Source organism: Tachysurus vachellii, chromosome 26, assembly GCF_030014155.1.
Source record: "Tachysurus vachellii isolate PV-2020 chromosome 26, HZAU_Pvac_v1, whole genome shotgun sequence".
Taxonomy (NCBI): Eukaryota; Metazoa; Chordata; class Actinopteri; order Siluriformes; family Bagridae; genus Tachysurus; species Tachysurus vachellii.
Genome location: NC_083485.1, coordinates 5092374 through 5109344, shown reverse-complemented (window position 1 = coordinate 5109344; position 16971 = coordinate 5092374). Strand labels below are relative to the sequence as shown.

General features: G+C 39.9%; 3 protein-coding genes across 4 annotated transcripts; all 3 read right to left on the bottom strand.

The window, feature by feature from the left end:
• Positions 1-1276: 1276 nt before the first annotated feature.
• On the bottom strand, positions 1277-8718 carry lrwd1 (leucine-rich repeats and WD repeat domain containing 1). Of its 2 annotated transcripts, none has more exons than XM_060863579.1 (16): positions 8655-8718; positions 7735-7818; positions 7305-7539; positions 7095-7214; positions 6860-7006; positions 6687-6782; positions 6171-6602; positions 5876-5993; positions 5586-5692; positions 5147-5354; positions 4874-4946; positions 4638-4778; positions 4263-4366; positions 3915-4073; positions 3235-3344; positions 1277-2301 (listed from the first exon to the last, which is right to left on the bottom strand). In XM_060863579.1, the coding sequence occupies exons 2-16, from the start codon at positions 7812-7814 to the stop codon at positions 2149-2151; spliced, it is 2283 nt and encodes a 760-aa protein (XP_060719562.1). In that variant the 5' UTR covers positions 7815-7818; positions 8655-8718; the 3' UTR covers positions 1277-2148. The 2 variants fall into 2 exon arrangements, with proteins under 2 accessions (XP_060719562.1, XP_060719563.1); XM_060863580.1 differs by having other exon boundaries at positions 6171-6590.
• Positions 8719-9642: 924 nt separating this feature from the next.
• Positions 9643-12035, bottom strand: alkbh4 (alkB homolog 4, lysine demthylase). Its single transcript, XM_060862886.1, has 3 exons — positions 11884-12035; positions 11428-11622; positions 9643-10443 (listed from the first exon to the last, which is right to left on the bottom strand). The coding sequence occupies exons 1-3, from the start codon at positions 11986-11988 to the stop codon at positions 9928-9930; spliced, it is 816 nt and encodes a 271-aa protein (XP_060718869.1). The 5' UTR covers positions 11989-12035; the 3' UTR covers positions 9643-9927.
• A 675-nt stretch (positions 12036-12710) lies between these two features.
• On the bottom strand, positions 12711-15439 carry polr2j (RNA polymerase II subunit J). Its single transcript, XM_060862922.1, has 4 exons — positions 15318-15439; positions 14449-14538; positions 14174-14348; positions 12711-13047 (listed from the first exon to the last, which is right to left on the bottom strand). Exons 1-4 carry the CDS (start codon positions 15368-15370, stop codon positions 13012-13014), a joined length of 354 nt encoding a protein of 117 aa, XP_060718905.1. The 5' UTR covers positions 15371-15439; the 3' UTR covers positions 12711-13011.
• Positions 15440-16971: the final 1532 nt, after the last annotated feature.

Sequence of the window (16971 nt, the reverse complement as noted above, 5' to 3'; positions counted from 1 at the left end):
GCTCTCAAGTTTTGAAGACAGGCAAGCGTGACATCTCCGAGCCCCCCCCCCCCCCCCCCCCCAAAAAAAAAAAAAAAAAAAAAAAAAAAGAATAATGGAGGAGTTGTGTTTGGTAAGGATCGCTAACCGCAATTTAACCAAATACAAAGTATTTGTTTAATTAATAAATGAAAATTAAACAAATACTTTGTACTTCCTCCTTAGAGAGCTTGAAAAAAGTGTGGGAAAAAGACCTGGGCCACGGAATTGCAGATATGGACTGGTCCACCATATGTAACAATTTGTTCCCTAAATGTACATCTTTGGGGATTCACGAACTCAACTACAGATTTTTTAACAGAGTTTACCTTACACCTTCTCGTCTAAGAAAGATTTACAAAGACTCCTCCGATCTCTGTTTTAATTGCAAGAAACACAAAGGTACATTCCTTCACTGCTTCTGTTATTGTGACAAAATTTTTTTCTTCTTGGACTAAAGTACATCCCTTTTTACAAAGGCTCCTTAAGTTGAAATTTTGTTTCTCACTGGAATTGTATCTGCTGTATAGTGGAATTGAGACAGTGTTTGACTTCCACACAAGACAACTGTTTTTAAATTTGGTGTACCTGGCAAAGAAATGTATATTGTTATTGTGGTCTTCTCCTCAGGTACCTTCTGCTAAAATGTGGTTGTCCCAAATGTCCATATTACTTCCACTTGAGAAGCTCACTTATGACATAGATATGGACACCTCTCTTGTGCCACATTAACAACCTCTCTTGATCCTCTGTGTTACAGTGTGCATTTTGTTATTGGCCTGAATGTGCTCTCTTTTTCACCTGATTGTCCATTTTTAATTGCTTTTTATTGTATACTTGAGACTGTATCGCTATGTTCATGTACATCTGAGTAACCGACCAATAATAAAAAAATAAATAAATAAATACTTTGACAGCCCTGTAAATGAATGTTAAGCATTATGGCTCACATCTGGCTCACATCTGGTCAATTCAATTTTCAATTCAATTCATTTTAATTTATTTATAGCGCTTTTAGCGATTTCCCATTGTCTCAACGCAGCTTTACAGAGGTATGGAAACAGAAACCAGAGAAAAAGAAATAAATATATAATAATAAAAAATAAGAAGAAAAATAAATAAGATAATATATACAATTAAAGTTTAAAATTAATAATAATAAAAAAAAGATTAACTTAAAATACTATATATATCTATCCCTAATGAGCAAGCCGGAAAAACTCCCTGAGAGGACATGAGGAAGAAACCTTGAGAGGAACCAGACTCAGAAGGGAACTTCATCCTCATTTGGGTGACACTCTACAGTAAATAGTGTAAATGTAAAAAAAAAGTCATTTCTACAACAGTTTATAATAGTGCAGCTCAGAGCTCCTGAGGAACTAATGGGTCAATCCTCTTCTGCCATATAATGCAAAATGCCAACATTACTCCTTCCAACTAGGGTCTATTGAGATACACATCTATGTCCCAAATAAGCATGGTCATATTTTCTAATCAGATGTTCAGAGCAAAATAGCCTATATGTCTTAGTACATAAACAAATAACTAGTGAGACTCAAGAATTGTTTAATGAGTTGTTGTGACCTGTTTTTTGACCAGGACTTTCATTATGAAACCATTTTATATACTGTACCTATGGAGTAAAGATGATCATATGGCAAAAACATCATATTTTCATCACAGGGAAAATTACACAGTACTGGATAGATTTGCAAGCGTGTATGTGATTTAATGTTACAATAAAAATGTTGTACACGCGTAACATTTATTTCCCATTTGAGGGAAACACAATTTACATCATTACATATGTATTATTTTTTTATACAAACAAAACACAGTACTTGAACTTAAAAAAAATAAAATAAAACAATTAAAAACTAAAAAAACATTTCAATTGTTAATATCAAACCAACAAATTCTTCAGAATAAATCACTTTTCTTACTTTTCTCTCAGACACATGCACTGATAGCATATTAGCAGTCCAGTAGTAATCAGTCTCTGAGTCTCATCAATGCTCATTATCTGGACAGAGTTCAACTACGTCTGTGCAAGAACTGATCATGTAGTTCTTGCTTTGGAGGGTCTGAAGCACTTCCTGATAAATGGAATGGGCATAAAACTGGATCACTTCATGACTCAGATGCTCGTTTCCAAACCACCACCATGTTCTTGTCACTTAATGCAACCAAATAACGGAGCTCGGGATCCATGGCAACGTTGTTGATGGATGGCCCGTCGACTGGGATTGCTCCGCTTCGAACTGGAGATGGCCACTCCAGTACCTAAAATGACATTGTGACAGGGTTTTGAAATCTCACACTGCTGTACAGTAATAGAAAACTATGCATCCTCGTTCAGTATATAATCAGGCGTTGTGTTGTGTATCTCTCCTACTGTTACACCGTACTATTTGAGCAATTCAAATGTGATCATGGAAATTATGGAAACGATGCTGCCAATTGGCACGTTAGCTTGACATCCTTTTATGGAATACATTCACGTGTCACTGGTAGATGCCCTTATCCAGAGTGAGTAACAAAAAGTGCATTGAAGTCTCTATCGATGAATATACAGACGCTAGGTTCACTAGGTCACAGTCTTAGTATACCAGCAACCTAAAAACTCTGTTAAAGTATTAAAAATTATTTTAAATACATAAGGAGAAAATAAAGACAGCCAGTGACTAAGCTGTTCTGATATCTAGGGGAAGTTTATTCTACTACCTTGGTGACAGAATAGAAAAAGGAGTTGATGTATACCAACCTCTTACCCCAAGAGACTTTGGGACCAGTCAAGCAGAATACAGATGGTGAGAGGTGCAGCATGAGGAGTGATTACAAGCTTTGAGGTAAGAGGTACTGGTATATTTTTGGCTTTGTAGGCAAGCATCAGTGTTGAGTGGAGGGAGTGCAGTAGTGGGGTGGAGTGTGAGAACGTAGGCAGGTTAAAATCAAGTCACGCCGCAGCATTTTGGATCATTTGCAGAGGACAAACTGCTTTCGGATTAGTAGAGAAGGCTTATCAACGCAATCATATTTCACTATCCTAACTAGCGACATTTGCCATAGAATTGTATATGTGCTGGGAATTATATTCAAGTTAGTCACATGACTCAACATAGACTGTGTGCCAAAACCCATGTTCTATTATACATTCAGTAGAATCGAGACACTCCCTTAACAATAATAGCTCTGTTGGCAGGTTAGTACGTATACCTCTGTTGCAGGAACTGCTTTTCCACTCTTGAAGTTGGCCTTTGAAAGTTCTGTGACGTGATACGTCCACAGTCTGCCTTTCTCATCTCCGCACACGACGTAGCCAAAGCCTGTAGAATAGAAAATATACAGTATAACACTATAGCCTTAAAACAGACATTTAAAAAAAGATCGAATATGATCAGATATCTAAAATTACTGTCAAAACCTGTTAAAAATTGTATTAAAATTTTTTTATACAAATGTACATAAATAGTCATTTGGCTGTAATGACATACTGACACACAGAGACAAGAACAAGAGTGAAAATTGTGTTGAACTTTCCAGAGACTATCATATATTCAAGAAACGTTTGCATGTTCAGACAGGTTTTTTTTCTTTATTTCACTCATAATTCATAATCTGATATCCACACACTAATACAACCATTAAAAAAAATCGAATCTCTAATTCTAATTAGTAAACTTCATGATGATGTCCAGTAAAACAAAATCTGAGACTCAGCCACAAAAATGTCAGTAACCCTGATTAATATCTGTAGGAATCTGTTAAAGACAAAGATTCAATAGAATGAGCTCCTTTTTTCCAAACGAAAAGTGATCAAAGATGCTGAACATTATATATACATATAGAGAGAGAAAGAGATAGAGAGAAAGAGAAAGAGAGAGAGAGATGCTAACCGGGGCAGGTGTTTAGAGACAGGTACGGGATGTCTGTGTTGGACCATTGCAGTTCAGCCAGGATCACAGCAGGCACCTCCGTTTTCCTCCCTTTAATCAATGCCCTCGTACCACTCCAACTCCACAAATAGATCGAGCCCTGCATGTGGCTCTTGGATGCTGAGAGAGAACAGGATATTAGTTTCAACACAGCCACAAACAGCTGTTCACCATTTCCAAACCAGTTTAACACTGATTTTTTTAATGCATTTATTAACCCATTGATATGAAGCATCAATCATAGAAGTTGTCATTAAATGAATGTTGACGCACGTCCTCGTAAAGTGTAAAGTGTCTCGGCTCACTCACCTACTATGTCTTCTGTAAGGAAGCTGAGTCCATCAATAGTGCGGTAGTTATTGTTCTTATTGCTCTTCTTGTACACAGGAAACACAATCTCCATCTCCTCCGTCCTGAAAAGCACACCAGCGGAGACTTACACATACAGTGAGACGTTTACTGAAATATCTCACCAGAAATAAATCACACAAGTACTCAACGTTAACATTAAACCTGACATTAATATACTGTAATAAGGGGGCTGATCGGACCTGTATTCTTACTTGTATACTCTTTACATGAAAGTATGCGGTGCCCGAGTCGACTAATTTACCAGGAGGTTCGAGTAATTGATAACTAACACATACAGGATATCAGATATGACATGTGTTTAGAAACAAGCACCTCTTCTGCATGTTCTTGTTGAGCTGGATGTCGAAGCTGTAAAGCCCGTTGTCGCAGCCTGAGATGAGGTACGTGTCTGGGGAACAGGGTGGCAGGCAGAGATGCAGAGGAGTTGAACAGGTCTCCATTACAATCAGCTGACTGGTAGAACAACAACAACAACAATTACACATATTCGAAAACAAAGATACATAAACCTTGAGGAACATTATAACACAAAAGCCGTGATAACAAACCTGGTTTTGAAGTTGTAGTCTCGGTCCAGCCCGCCAATGTCCCACATGATGATCTTGTTATCATATGAGCCACCTTGAAACAACAACAAAAATAGTTCCTCAGCTAATTCACTAACTTCCAGTCTGCTTGCAAAAAACTGTAAACACCTTTTACGATAGACTTTATTTACAGTGTCCATGTAAGACCATCGAAGGTGAAATCTGAGCATCAACTGAGGACTAGGGTCTATCTCCAGTCCCTAAGAATATTTAGATCTCTTCATCTGCACTTACTGAACAGGAAGCTGGTTTGTCGCGGGCTGAAGCGTAGTACCGATATGGCTCGACGACTGGCACGGAACTCGCCGTATGCCAGGTTGGCTCTGGGGTGGATGAGCTTCACCATACCCCTCTTCCCTCCTGCGGCGAGGATGCTGCAGGATCGAGCACAGCCTCCCTCACGTGCCATTAACACTGTGCTCCAGGCCAGAGAAAAGAACTCCTAATAAAGATACAAAAAATGTGTACATAAAATCAGGCAGATGTTTTGTTTAGTCACACAATGTCTGTGGCAGTAATTAAACACAGCTAATGATGGGAAATGTCCCCTCTATTTTTATGTTTGTTTGTTTTTCTTGCATTTGTTTTTCTTTTATTTACGGAGAACCCCTCAGTAGTTTTCAGAGACACCTAGTGGTAAAAAGCGGTATTACAGGCAAAAATAACCACACACCTCACCAGGGACCTTGTATTTTTTCAGCACGTGGCCAGACTCACAGTCTATCACACACACGGTCTCACCCCCACAAGTGGCTACTGATTGTGACCAGGCACCTGCATCTAAAAAAAGCAAAGCATAAACCGTTATTACAGTCATCTACTACTTGCTGCTAAAATGTTGCTGCTTGGCATCTCTGTTGTATCTTTGACAATTGTAAAAAGAAAAATCTTCCTAGATGACCCCCGAGTCTGGTTGAATTGCAAACAGACCGGGTTATAAGTGCTGCATCGCAAGATACTCACTGCTGTTGTTGTGAGTTGGCTCGAAGGCGCAGGCCCACAGCTGGGTGCTGAAATCATCTGGACTGTCCTGTTTACTGTGACACTGCAGGACGTGAAGAGGCTGCAGAACGGCTGGCTCCTGCATGGAGACACTCAATGATGTGAAAACGGCTTTCTGACGAGCCGTTAGCAACAATACACAAAACACAAAAGAGCCAGACATGCGGTCTCTCCATGGGGTCCCATCCACGGAGATGGTGGTGCTTATAACAAATACATATATCATAGGAGGGCCTTTAATACACAGCATACAAACCTTTGGAACTTGGTGTTTAGTCGCTTTCCAGGTCGTTCGGTTTTCTGTCTTGGTGGAGCTGCATGCTTGCGGAGTCGCAAGCTGAACTTTGAGATTTTTTTTCGCTCCCTTTGCGGTAGGCGTCACAGCCACTTGTGTCACCATTGCTTTTTTTGGTGTGTTTTGCAGTCGACTGGATTTTCTCTGACTTGCCTCGGGAGTGTTTGTTTTCATGCACTTTGGGCTCAAGATGCTCGGATCAGATTTCTGAGGTGTCCCCTGTAACCGGGTGGATTTTCTCGGACTCTCCTCGACTGAAGCTGTGCTGGCTACCCGGCTTGACTTGCGTGGACTGGCCTCTGGCGCAGCTGCTTGGTTTATCGTCCTTCTCTTTCGGGAGGTTGTGGAACCGCAGTTTTCTTCAGGGTGAAGATTGTTTCTCTTGAGGGGAGACTAAAAGCATTCATCTTTTCATAAAAGACATTGATTAACCCTTAAAATCTGACATGTTGTTGTTAAACTGAACTGAATGCCTACCCCATTCTCTTTTACAGGAGTCTCCGCTGTCAAGTCTTCCGCATCCTTTTCTGGATCAGTCAGCGATTTGAGATATTCTTTTGCAATCATCTCAACCTGAACCACAGAATTGAAATTTAACAGGTGATATATGTATACAGACACTAGAGAAATGCCATATTTCATGCACGCACCCTCCATTTGGTGTAGTCGTTTAAAGAGCTGGGGCCGTATTTGACTTGAAAGCATGCTGCATTTACAAATTTCTTCTCAAGGTCTTTCAAGCTTTGTGAAGTTGCTGGATCAGGGAGACTGAAGTTCTTCTCCCACACTACAATCACCTGTAACAAAAAAAGCAACTTTTAATACAGAAAAACAAAAAAAAAGTAAATTTCCTTGTTACAAAAAAAAGCTCAGTTCAAAACGTACCCGTTTCCTGAGAATCTCACTGTTCACGTAACGGATGTGGTTGGCCGTCGAACCGATGTCCTTCCCGTTCAGGATCTTCAGCTTGGGTAAGAGGAACATTACTTTGTGCTCATCGCTGACCTGGAGAAACAGAAAATAATTCCAAATTAAGAAACAAAACTCACACACAAATAACAACAACAACGTACAAATCAACAGAATGGTTCTTACAGTAAGATAGAGATTGTCATCCAACCGCAACTCCTCCAGTCCAGACAGAACCTTCAGCGAGGTCACGTCCTCCATGTCGTTGTTGGAGAAGTTTAGAAGACGCGTGCAGGGAAGGGAGAGTCCATCTGGGAGCTTCTGTAGCATATTTCCAGAAAGATCTAACTCTTCCAGAGCAGAGAGCTTATTCAACAAGGCCACAGAGAGATCTTTATTCTTCAATCCCATACGTGAGAGACTAGGAAGAAGAACAAACAATGTTTTTAAATCTCTTTTTTGTATGCATATCATTTTGTGTGAACATGTAAACAAAATAATGAGACTTTCTAAAAGCACAAATCTCACCACTTGTGTCAACACACTATATTTTTCTACGTAGAGAAATATACACAGCATGTAGTAATGTGGTCATGATAGCTCTAGATACACTTACTTTATACTGGTAATTTTCTCCAGTTTGTCTGTTTTAGGTAAGCCTTTCTCCAGTAGTACTCTCTCTGTAATCTTCTCCATGATGCTGTGTGAAAGATGAACACAATAATGTGGAATGGTGGCTTTTTTCCTTGCTTAAATAGCACTGTAGTTTCAGCTTAATGTTCCTGCCATTGTCTAAACAAGTTTCAGAGCTTTCTGCATTAAAATACACAGAATGTGACTTAAGTGGCCACTTTACACCTAGTGATTCAGTAAGACATGATTCAGTGATCACCTAGTGATTCAGTAAGACAGATGATTCAGTGATCACATAGTGATTCAGTAAGACAGATGATTCAGTGATCACCTAGTGATTCAGTAAGACAGATGATTCAGTGATCACATAGTGATTCAGTAAGACAGATGATTCAGTGATCACCTAGTGATTCAGTAAGACAGATGATTCAGTGATCACCTAGTGATTCAGTAAGACATGATTTAGTGATCGCCTAGTGATTGAGTAAGACAGATGATTCAGTGATCACATAGTGATTTAGTAAGACAGATGATTCAGTGATCACATTGTGATTCAGTGAGTCAGATGATTCAGTGATTCAAACGATTCACCGGAACTACAGTAAAGCTCACACTTCAGTCATCATTTTTTATGATTTCCTTTTTTCTTTTTTTTTTTACATCAAATACACTACACCCTACTGCAAAGCGAAAAGGTTGAAGATTGGGAATTATTTTTTGTGTTTTTACATGAAGTGAATCAGCAAAAAAGGCTATGTATTTTACGTATAAACGCACGTGACTGGTTTATTATACAGATGAATCACTAAACTAACCTCTAACATCGTTAAAAGATAGTTTCCGTGTTATTAAGACTATGAATGTGCATTAACAGTGATAAAAAAACAACCATACACTACTTACAGAAGCACACAGGTTTATTTCGTTACTTCGTCTTTTCCCGGGAAAACGCACCGTGAACTTTGACGGACGTGACGTCACTACGCTCTCCTGCGGACCCTCGTGTCCGCCATATTGAGTGTGGCGAACCTCACTGCACTGAAGACCTCATTACATAGTAATTACAGAATAAAAGACCTCTCGTCAAAAGATACATAAATAAAATAACATGTTAAGTAAAGTCTAGATGAAGATTTTCATTCATTCATTCACTCACTCATTTTCTACCGCTTATCCGAACTACCTCGGGTCACGGGGAGCCTGTGCCTATCTCAGGCGTCATTGGGCATCAAGGCAGGATACACCCTGGACGGAGTGCCAACCCATCGCAGGGCACACACACACACTCTCATTCACTCACGCAATCACACACTACGGACAATTTTCCAGAGATGCCAATCAACCTACCATGCATGTCTTTGGACCGGGGGAGGAAACCGGAGTACCCGGAGGAAACCCCCGAGGCACGGGGAGAACATGCAAACTCAACACACACAAGGTGGAGGCGGGAATCGAACCCCGACCCTGGAGGTGTGAGGCGAACGTGCTAACCACTAAGCCACCGTGCCCCCTCATTTTTTTTTCATGTAACAAAATGTAGGATGTCAAACCTCCAGGAGACGTTTGGTTCAAAATGGAACAGAACACAAGAAGGTTTAAAATTCCACAAAATTTACAAAGAGATGGAATTGTGGAATTCTTTTTTCACATTTCCCAACTGAGGAAGTTGGGGTCTGAACTCAGGGGCAGCTATGATACAGTGCCCCTGGAACAGAGAGGGTTAAATGCCTTGCTCAGTTGCCCAACAGTGGCAATTTGGAAGTGCTGGGGATCGAACCTTGTTCTTTCAATCAACAAACCAGTCCCAAAAACACTTGAGCCAACACTGCCAAAATTTTTATACAAAGCTTTTTATTTTTGCATATAATTTTTGCATATATTATTTGCGTGTTTTATTAAAAGCAAATTAATATTTAAACATAGCTTCTTTCAAATATTCAAATATCACTTATTCAATTGTTTTCATGTTGCTCTTCGTCAAGAAAGGAATCTTTATCATTGAATTAATCCATTTAGATTAATATTATACATGAGCATGTCGCAACATTGAGTGACATCTCAAGCAAATATCCAATATGTACTTGCATCATGTTTAAAAACAAACATTTGAGTGTATTGAATTCAAGCGAATTCATTCAGTTAATACATAAAAAATCTGTTAACGCTGAAACCCTTTTTACACAGGAACACCTTTAAAGCTTGATGCCAGATCCAGCAGCTCTGACCCGAGCTTCTCCTGCTCTCCACCATGCAGGAACTCAGGGGTCAGCTCTCTGAAGGTGCTGCACACCCGCCGGCTGTGTATATGCTCCCGGTGTATGGCGTGTTTCCATCGATGGCGCGCCTCACCGTACATCACAAATAAACTCTTTCGAGGTATATTAATAGCCACCCTGACCTCACCTTGGTCCATATCTCCCCAGCCCTGGTCTAAGCTCATAGTGATCATGGTGTCAGAGAGCAGATTGAGAGTGACCAGGCGCTGGCCCCACAGCCAGCTGTCATCCAGGTGAGGGTCGATGGCTGAGCCGCGTTCAGGGCTGTACTCCAGGTTGCACTGTTCTACAGGGTGGAAATCAGCCAGCAGCGGCTCTTTGGTCATCCTGTCCACTAGCTTATGACTGACCGCAGGGAGGCCACTGAAACCACCAAGGCATACACGCCGTTTTCTGAAGTTTACTTTCGGTCCAAAGTCCTAAGAGATGCAACAGAGATGTTTATGTGTAATTATTTAACATAGTAGGTAGATCTTTAGCAATAGTAGTTATTGTTGCCTGGAAAGACCACAAAAAGCAACAACCAAAACTGATAATCAATTCAATTCTGAGCAATAATATAACTTAACAACTCCAGTTTAAGAACATATCAATAATTTTCACCAAATGTTTTTATTTAAACTAATTTCTAACCTTAGCTTAGCTTTCTTCATGTTAAGAAGATGCAGACTAAAGCAGTCTAAAACCTTACTAGCCACAAGTGATTTCCTTTCAACGTGATCAACTTTTATGGCAGTTAAACGCTGTAGCTGATTTAAACAGCAATTATTTTCACACCATTTTTAGCATGGATAAAGATCAGTCAAGTGAAGGGACGATTTTATGTGTGTTTAAATGTTGAGTGACTATTACCTCAGGTGATGAGACAGGCTAATGTGAATGATGGCTATAATCAAATCTCTAACACTTTTCCAGTTGTAAAGTTCTTTAAATTTGACAGGTGTGAACTTGACTTCCGATTGGAATACGTGCAAGTATGTAAAAGATTTCAGTTCAGTTAAGTCTGTCATTTTAGAACCATATTCTGTATAATGTAACAGAAAAAAATTGTGGAGGATTTCCTGAGGCTGCCACATGTTTAGAAACACCTGGAAATTAACTTGGATGGATTGAGGGGAATTTTAAAAATGTCTCCCTGGTATTATAAGGGAGACAACTGGCAATGATGAGTAACGATGAGTAATAATAATAATAATAATAATAATAATAATGTGTGTGTGCCCTGTGATGGGTTGGCACTCCGTCCAGGGTGTATCCTGCCTTGATGCCCGATGACGCCTGAGATAGGCACAGGCTCCCCGTGACAGTTCGGATAAGCGGTAGAAAATGAATGAATGAATGAATGAATAATAATAATAATAATAATAATAATAATAATAATAATAATAATAAGGAATCAGTGCCTGTTTACGCCGACCAGACTGAGAGTCTCTCCAGACGTCTTGGTCCATTTTGGCAACCAGCTCTCTTTCCTCATCCTCTGAGACAAAGTTTTCCCACAGGAACACACCAGGAAATGGAAAAGCCTGATGGACATTACCAGCACTTGGCACTGCTAATTTTGACTCCTGATCATAGATAAAATCATAATGCAACTGGAACAGAGAACATAAATATATAAGGTTAAAGGTCCTACAGCAGATACAGATATGCAATTAGTTACTAACGACAAAAGCCAGTAACAGACATGCAGCACTACTTAGATTTGAATTGACGTAATATCAAATCTTATCCCTTCCAATATGGCGGATGTATTAACGTATGGGCAAAGCTAGCAACAAAGGCTAGTGCAGCACCTAAACAGACGGCTTATTGTAAACCTTTCGAGTATTTCACGGAGTGACTGATAAACTTACCGAGGCTTTCTTGATCAGCTGTCGTTTATCATCATTTGCCTCACATATCAGGCAAGTTCGAATGCCTTTACAGCCACAGTTAGCCGTCTGCTGCTTGGCAGCCATCAAGCAACTCTCTTCATGTGCACCACCGTAATGGGTCCTTCCGGAACAACAAAGGATAAAATAGTTCCGGGTTTGCATGTTGTTTCAGAACACCGTGTCCTCGAAAGTTTGACCAATCCAACCAGATTCTCTACAAAACCTGACCAAATTGTCCTGCTCCTATAGTAAGTCTGACCAACACTCACATTCCCTTAAAAAGGTTTTACCAATCTGTTTGCTCTCATAGCAAATTGACTCAAGAATCTCAGGTTTTGTAGAATATACAAATCTCAGCCACTCTGAGTTTATCAATTTTAGAAAAGCCCCAATCTTTGGGATCACTAATCACTATCCTGTTAGTTATTATACTATATTTGACTGTATCGTCTCACTCCGTTAAAAGGTTTGTCCACAATCACTTGCTCTAATTAAAAATCTGACAAATCCCAATCTTACACCTTTCTCAATCTCCTGGAAAGATTGACTAATCCCACCTTCCCCTGTAAACAGTTCAACCAATATTTCCTCTCCCAAATAAAGATGCATTGACAAGCTTCCGATATTACTCCATATTAAATAGTAGAAACTTTCTTTATCTCATTAGTTCCTTTCATCTGGCGTTAATCTGTCACAAAAACTGCTCATTCCTGCAACTTCTTTTGTTGTTCAGCTCCATATTCCATTTCCATATTCCACACCACAATTACACAATACAACATTGACTGAACCATTCAGGTATCAAAATGACATTTACTCATGACAAAAATTCTTTTTTACACGTAATAAATGTGCTTTACAGAACAGATCTGACACATAAAGCAACAAAAAACATTACTATAGCATCAGAATACAAAAGGTTATGCACTACTATTCAAACTGAAGATGACTTCGCAGACAGTTTCAACAGTCTTTGTGGGGTTTTTTTCAACTGGAGTAACTTCAGAATGAAGAGCTGAAATAGACAAACAGCTTGGCAGCGTGCTGCTTAGACTCATTGAAGAAGCTGAAGTCGTCAGTGGACATACATAGTTTGATGGAGCTACTTCATTCAATTCCCTCCTGTTTGTCTTTGATGGCAACCTGCAATCAGTGGAAACATGGATTAGTCGCTTAAATGGAAAAAAAACACGCCAAAACTATTAGTGAGATATATTTTGGGTATTACTGTCTAAGGAAAGTTTCTTTTTTTTTTTTTTTTTTTAACACAAAACCAGATGAACAAATGAAGCCATCAATTTTATTATCAGGGTGATTTATGCAGGGGGCACGGTGGCTTAGTGGTTAGCACGTTCGCCTCACACCTCCAGGGTTGGGGGGTCGATTCCCACCTCCGCCTTGTGTGTGTGGAGTTTGCATGTTGTCCCCGTGCCTCGGGGGTTTCCTCCGGGTACTCTGGTTTCCTCCCCCGGTCCAAAGACATGCATGGTAGGTTGATTGGCATCTCTGGAAAATTGTCCGTAGTGTGTGAGTGCGTGAGTGAATGAGAGTGTGTGTGCCCTGCGATGGGTTGGCACTCTGTCCAGGGTGTATCCTGCCTTGATGCCCGATGGTGCCTGAGATACGTACAGGCTCCCCGTGACCCGAGGATAAGCGGTAGAAAATGAGTGAGTGAGAGTGAGTGATTTATGCATGCCCATCCATCCAAATCACACACCCACGAGAGGGTTGTTAAATTCCTCAGTCTGATTGATCATGAGTCAGTTTCTATTCTGCAACAGTAGCTCTGACAGTGATTTACGCTACAGGGTAAAAATCTGTTAAAATATTAATGCACAAACCCTAGTACATTATTGTTACACAGGGACTTGTATGGTTGACAATCTACAGAAACCTACATAATCACCGTTATGGTGAAGGTTTCTTTGAGATGTTTCTTTGCGAGAAATGTCCAGTCAAGGTGCTTTATAACGGTCAGAGGGAAGAGATGTAACCAAGATTTCAGGATATAGCCGTTTCTTATGTATGCTGAGAAGCTTCATCTATTTTGGCTTATTAACTTCTAGATTGAAAAAGCACAGTGGTTTGCGAAAGAGTAAAATTAACGCTAAAATATTGAACTTCAGTGTTGAGAACAGTAACTCTGTTTTGTATTGGGATGCACCACATCAGTCCATTTAAATGACTGTTCTCCTACAACAGCACGTGCCATCACGTGTCATTACTTACAACGTGGAGAAAAAAAAGCTTGTACTGTATTAACACTCACCCTGAACCTTTCCTCCAGAAGCGACAGTTCGCTGATCAGATCAGTGATGGCATTTGTAAAGGCTTCCTGAGGACTGTAGTCTGGCGTCGTCTGGACCCGAATCACAACCTTGTGCTCCAGTGGATGGGGAACCTTGTAGCCAGCAAACAACACCTGAGGATCCTTCAGCAGCTGTCTGTTTTAAAAAAAAAAAGGACATCGGGGGATTTAAAGAATGGAAATTAAGACACAGGCAAATCAAATCAAAGCCATGACGAGAATACCATCATCCTTACGATCTGATAATGTTTCCCAGCGTGTGGTCTTCTTTATTCAGCGTGAACAAACAAGCATTTGGCACCTTAGTGTCCTTTGTTATTGTAATTCTGTAACAACGATAAACATTAGTGAAATCTTACAAAGGAATAAATATGATACTTTCACATAAACTGATTATATAGATACGAAAGCGAAATATCGAGGAAAAGTAGTGAGTTAAGTAAGGAATAAAATAAGATATGATTTGCAGTAATAGGAAAATAATCAACAATTTGGATGTGTGACGTGACCGGATCGGTTGTTCATTTTACCATCCTAACCTTCATTATATTCTAAACTATTCTAAGCAACAAAAAAAAAAAAAAAAAAAAGTGCTACCAGAAAACCAGAAGCCTTTAGTGGAAAACTTAAAAGTAACAGCTTTACCTCTAACACTGGAGACTCCTTCCATAAATATAGGTTTACGTTAACAAACAATAACCTCTATAATTTATCATTTATTTATTGTACAACAACAGTTTTTTAATCAGCTAATTATTATATTTAGGTTATGTATTTTCAGAGATATTATTGAAAATGCCTCAGCAACACAGCTAGCAGTTTAGCTGAAAAGTCTGATCTCAGATGAAATAAATATTTCTCAACTAGTGTCTAATCTACCTGGAGAGTCTAGAAATTCTAATTTGCTTTCCCTTTTTTTATTATTATTTTTTTTTTTTTAAATTAAATTTTAACCTAGCTAACGACAAGCTCACCATGCTAGCTAGCTAGCTGGCTAACTAACTAGCTAGCTAACGTTCATTCAACACAAACAAAGCAAAAACAATGCAGCTCTGGTAATGAAATATAAAGATTATACACTTGAAATTAAACACTCCAGACTTACTTTTTCTCACCCTCAAACAACAAAAATGACTCGAAGGCCGGCGGCGCGTTCATCTTTCCTGTGTAGGTGTTTGTACTAAGCGGTAATACGTACAATACGCTTTTAGCGTAAAATACATGAGTTTCCAAGATGCACCACTAGATGTCGCAAATGAGCTCGTTTTTATTCCTACTTTTATTCCTAATCTTATCCACCACTAGGGGTCGTCAATGGACCATCCTTATTCACATAATAGGTACGTGAATAGGTATTTTTTTCAGAGAAATCCATAGTTTTCTTGAATAAACCTTTTTTCTTACCATAACGATTAGAAGAAGAAGAAAAAGAAGGAGTAGAATTTAATCCTAGTGAAGTATTATATCTCAACCTTAGTTTTTATTTACATTCTGTTAACTCACAGAGGGCAATTGGTGTCAGTATTTGACTTGATGATGACACAATTACAATAATGTGTAAGACATATTAGTGTTTATTTACTGATGGGATTAAAATATTTTTGGGCATGTAGTCTGTGTGTGTGTGTGTGTCTGTTATACATTCATTCATTCATTATCTACCGCTTATCCGAACTATCTCGGGTCATTCTCAGGCATCATTGGGCATCAAGGCAGGATACACCCTGGATGGAGTGCCAACCCATCGCAGGGCACACACACACTCTCATTCACTCACGCAATCACACACTGCGGACAAGCCCCCCTTGTCTGTTATACAGTGAAGAGCAAATTATTGCTATTGCATTCAAGTATTCAAACACAGTAATGCCACTCACCCACTCACCCACTCACTCACTCACTCACTCACTCACTCACTCACTCATTTTCTACCGCTTATCTGAACTACCTCAGGTCACGGGGAGCCTGTGCCTATCTCAGGCGTCATCGGGCATCAAGGCAGGATACACCCTGGACGGAGTGCCAACCCATCACAGGGCACACACACACACTCTCATTCACTCATACAATCACACACTACGGACAAGCCCCCCTTGTCTGTTATACAGTGAAGAGCAAATTATTGCTATTGCATTCAAGTATTCAAACACAGTAATGCCACTCACTCACTCACTCACTCACTCACTCATTTTCTACCGCTTATCCGAACTACCTCGGGTCACGGGGAGCCTGTGCCTATCTCAGGCGTCATCGGGCATCAAGGCAGGATACCACCTGGACGGAGTGCCAACCCATCGCAGGGCACACACACACACACACACACACACACACACACAAACACACACACACACAGACACACACACTCTCGTTCACTCACACAATCACACACTACGGACAATTTTCCAGAGATGCCAATCAACCTACCATGCATGTCTTTGGACTGGGGAGGAAACCAGAGTACCCGGAGGAAACCCCCGAGGCACGGGGAGAACATGCAAACTCCACAACCCTGGAGGTGTGAGGCGAACGTGCTAACCACTAAGCCACCGTGCCCCCCTTGTCTGTTATACAGTGAAGAGCAAATTATTGCTATTGAATTCAAGTATTCAAACACAGTAATACCAATATTCCAGATTTAACAGATTTTTTTTATTTTTATTCATTTTCGTGTGTGAAATTACACAGTCTGACAAAGCTGTATTACGCCATATTCATATTTATAGGTCTTTTGACTTTTCACCTTTCTGCTCTTGGTTGGG

What these genes read in the sequence shown, in the direction of transcription:
- polr2j (XM_060862922.1), bottom strand. Translation starts at nt 15,370, where the DNA reads ATGAACGCGCCGCCGGCCTTCGAGTCATTTTTGTTGTTTGAGGGTGAG. An exon ending in CTGGGAAACATTATCAGATC is followed by an intron (nt 14,349 to 14,448) that starts GTAAGGATGATG and finishes TTTTTAAAACAG; the next exon opens with ACAGCTGCTGAAGGATCCTC. An exon ending in TTCTGGAGGAAAGGTTCAGG is followed by an intron (nt 13,048 to 14,173) that starts GTGAGTGTTAAT and finishes CACTGATTGCAG; the next exon opens with GTTGCCATCAAAGACAAACA.
- alkbh4 (XM_060862886.1), bottom strand. Translation starts at nt 11,988, where the DNA reads ATGGCTGCCAAGCAGCAGACGGCTAACTGTGGCTGTAAAGGCATTCGA. An exon ending in AGCTGATCAAGAAAGCCTCG is followed by an intron (nt 11,623 to 11,883) that starts GTAAGTTTATCA and finishes TCTCTGTTCCAG; the next exon opens with TTGCATTATGATTTTATCTA. An exon ending in CTGGTCGGCGTAAACAGGCA is followed by an intron (nt 10,444 to 11,427) that starts CTGATTCCTTAT and finishes ATCTCTTAGGAC; the next exon opens with TTTGGACCGAAAGTAAACTT.
- lrwd1 (XM_060863579.1), bottom strand. Translation starts at nt 7,814, where the DNA reads ATGGAGAAGATTACAGAGAGAGTACTACTGGAGAAAGGCTTACCTAAA. An exon ending in ATGACAATCTCTATCTTACT is followed by an intron (nt 7,215 to 7,304) that starts GTAAGAACCATT and finishes CTGTTTCTCCAG; the next exon opens with GTCAGCGATGAGCACAAAGT. An exon ending in GTGAGATTCTCAGGAAACGG is followed by an intron (nt 7,007 to 7,094) that starts GTACGTTTTGAA and finishes TTTTTGTTACAG; the next exon opens with GTGATTGTAGTGTGGGAGAA.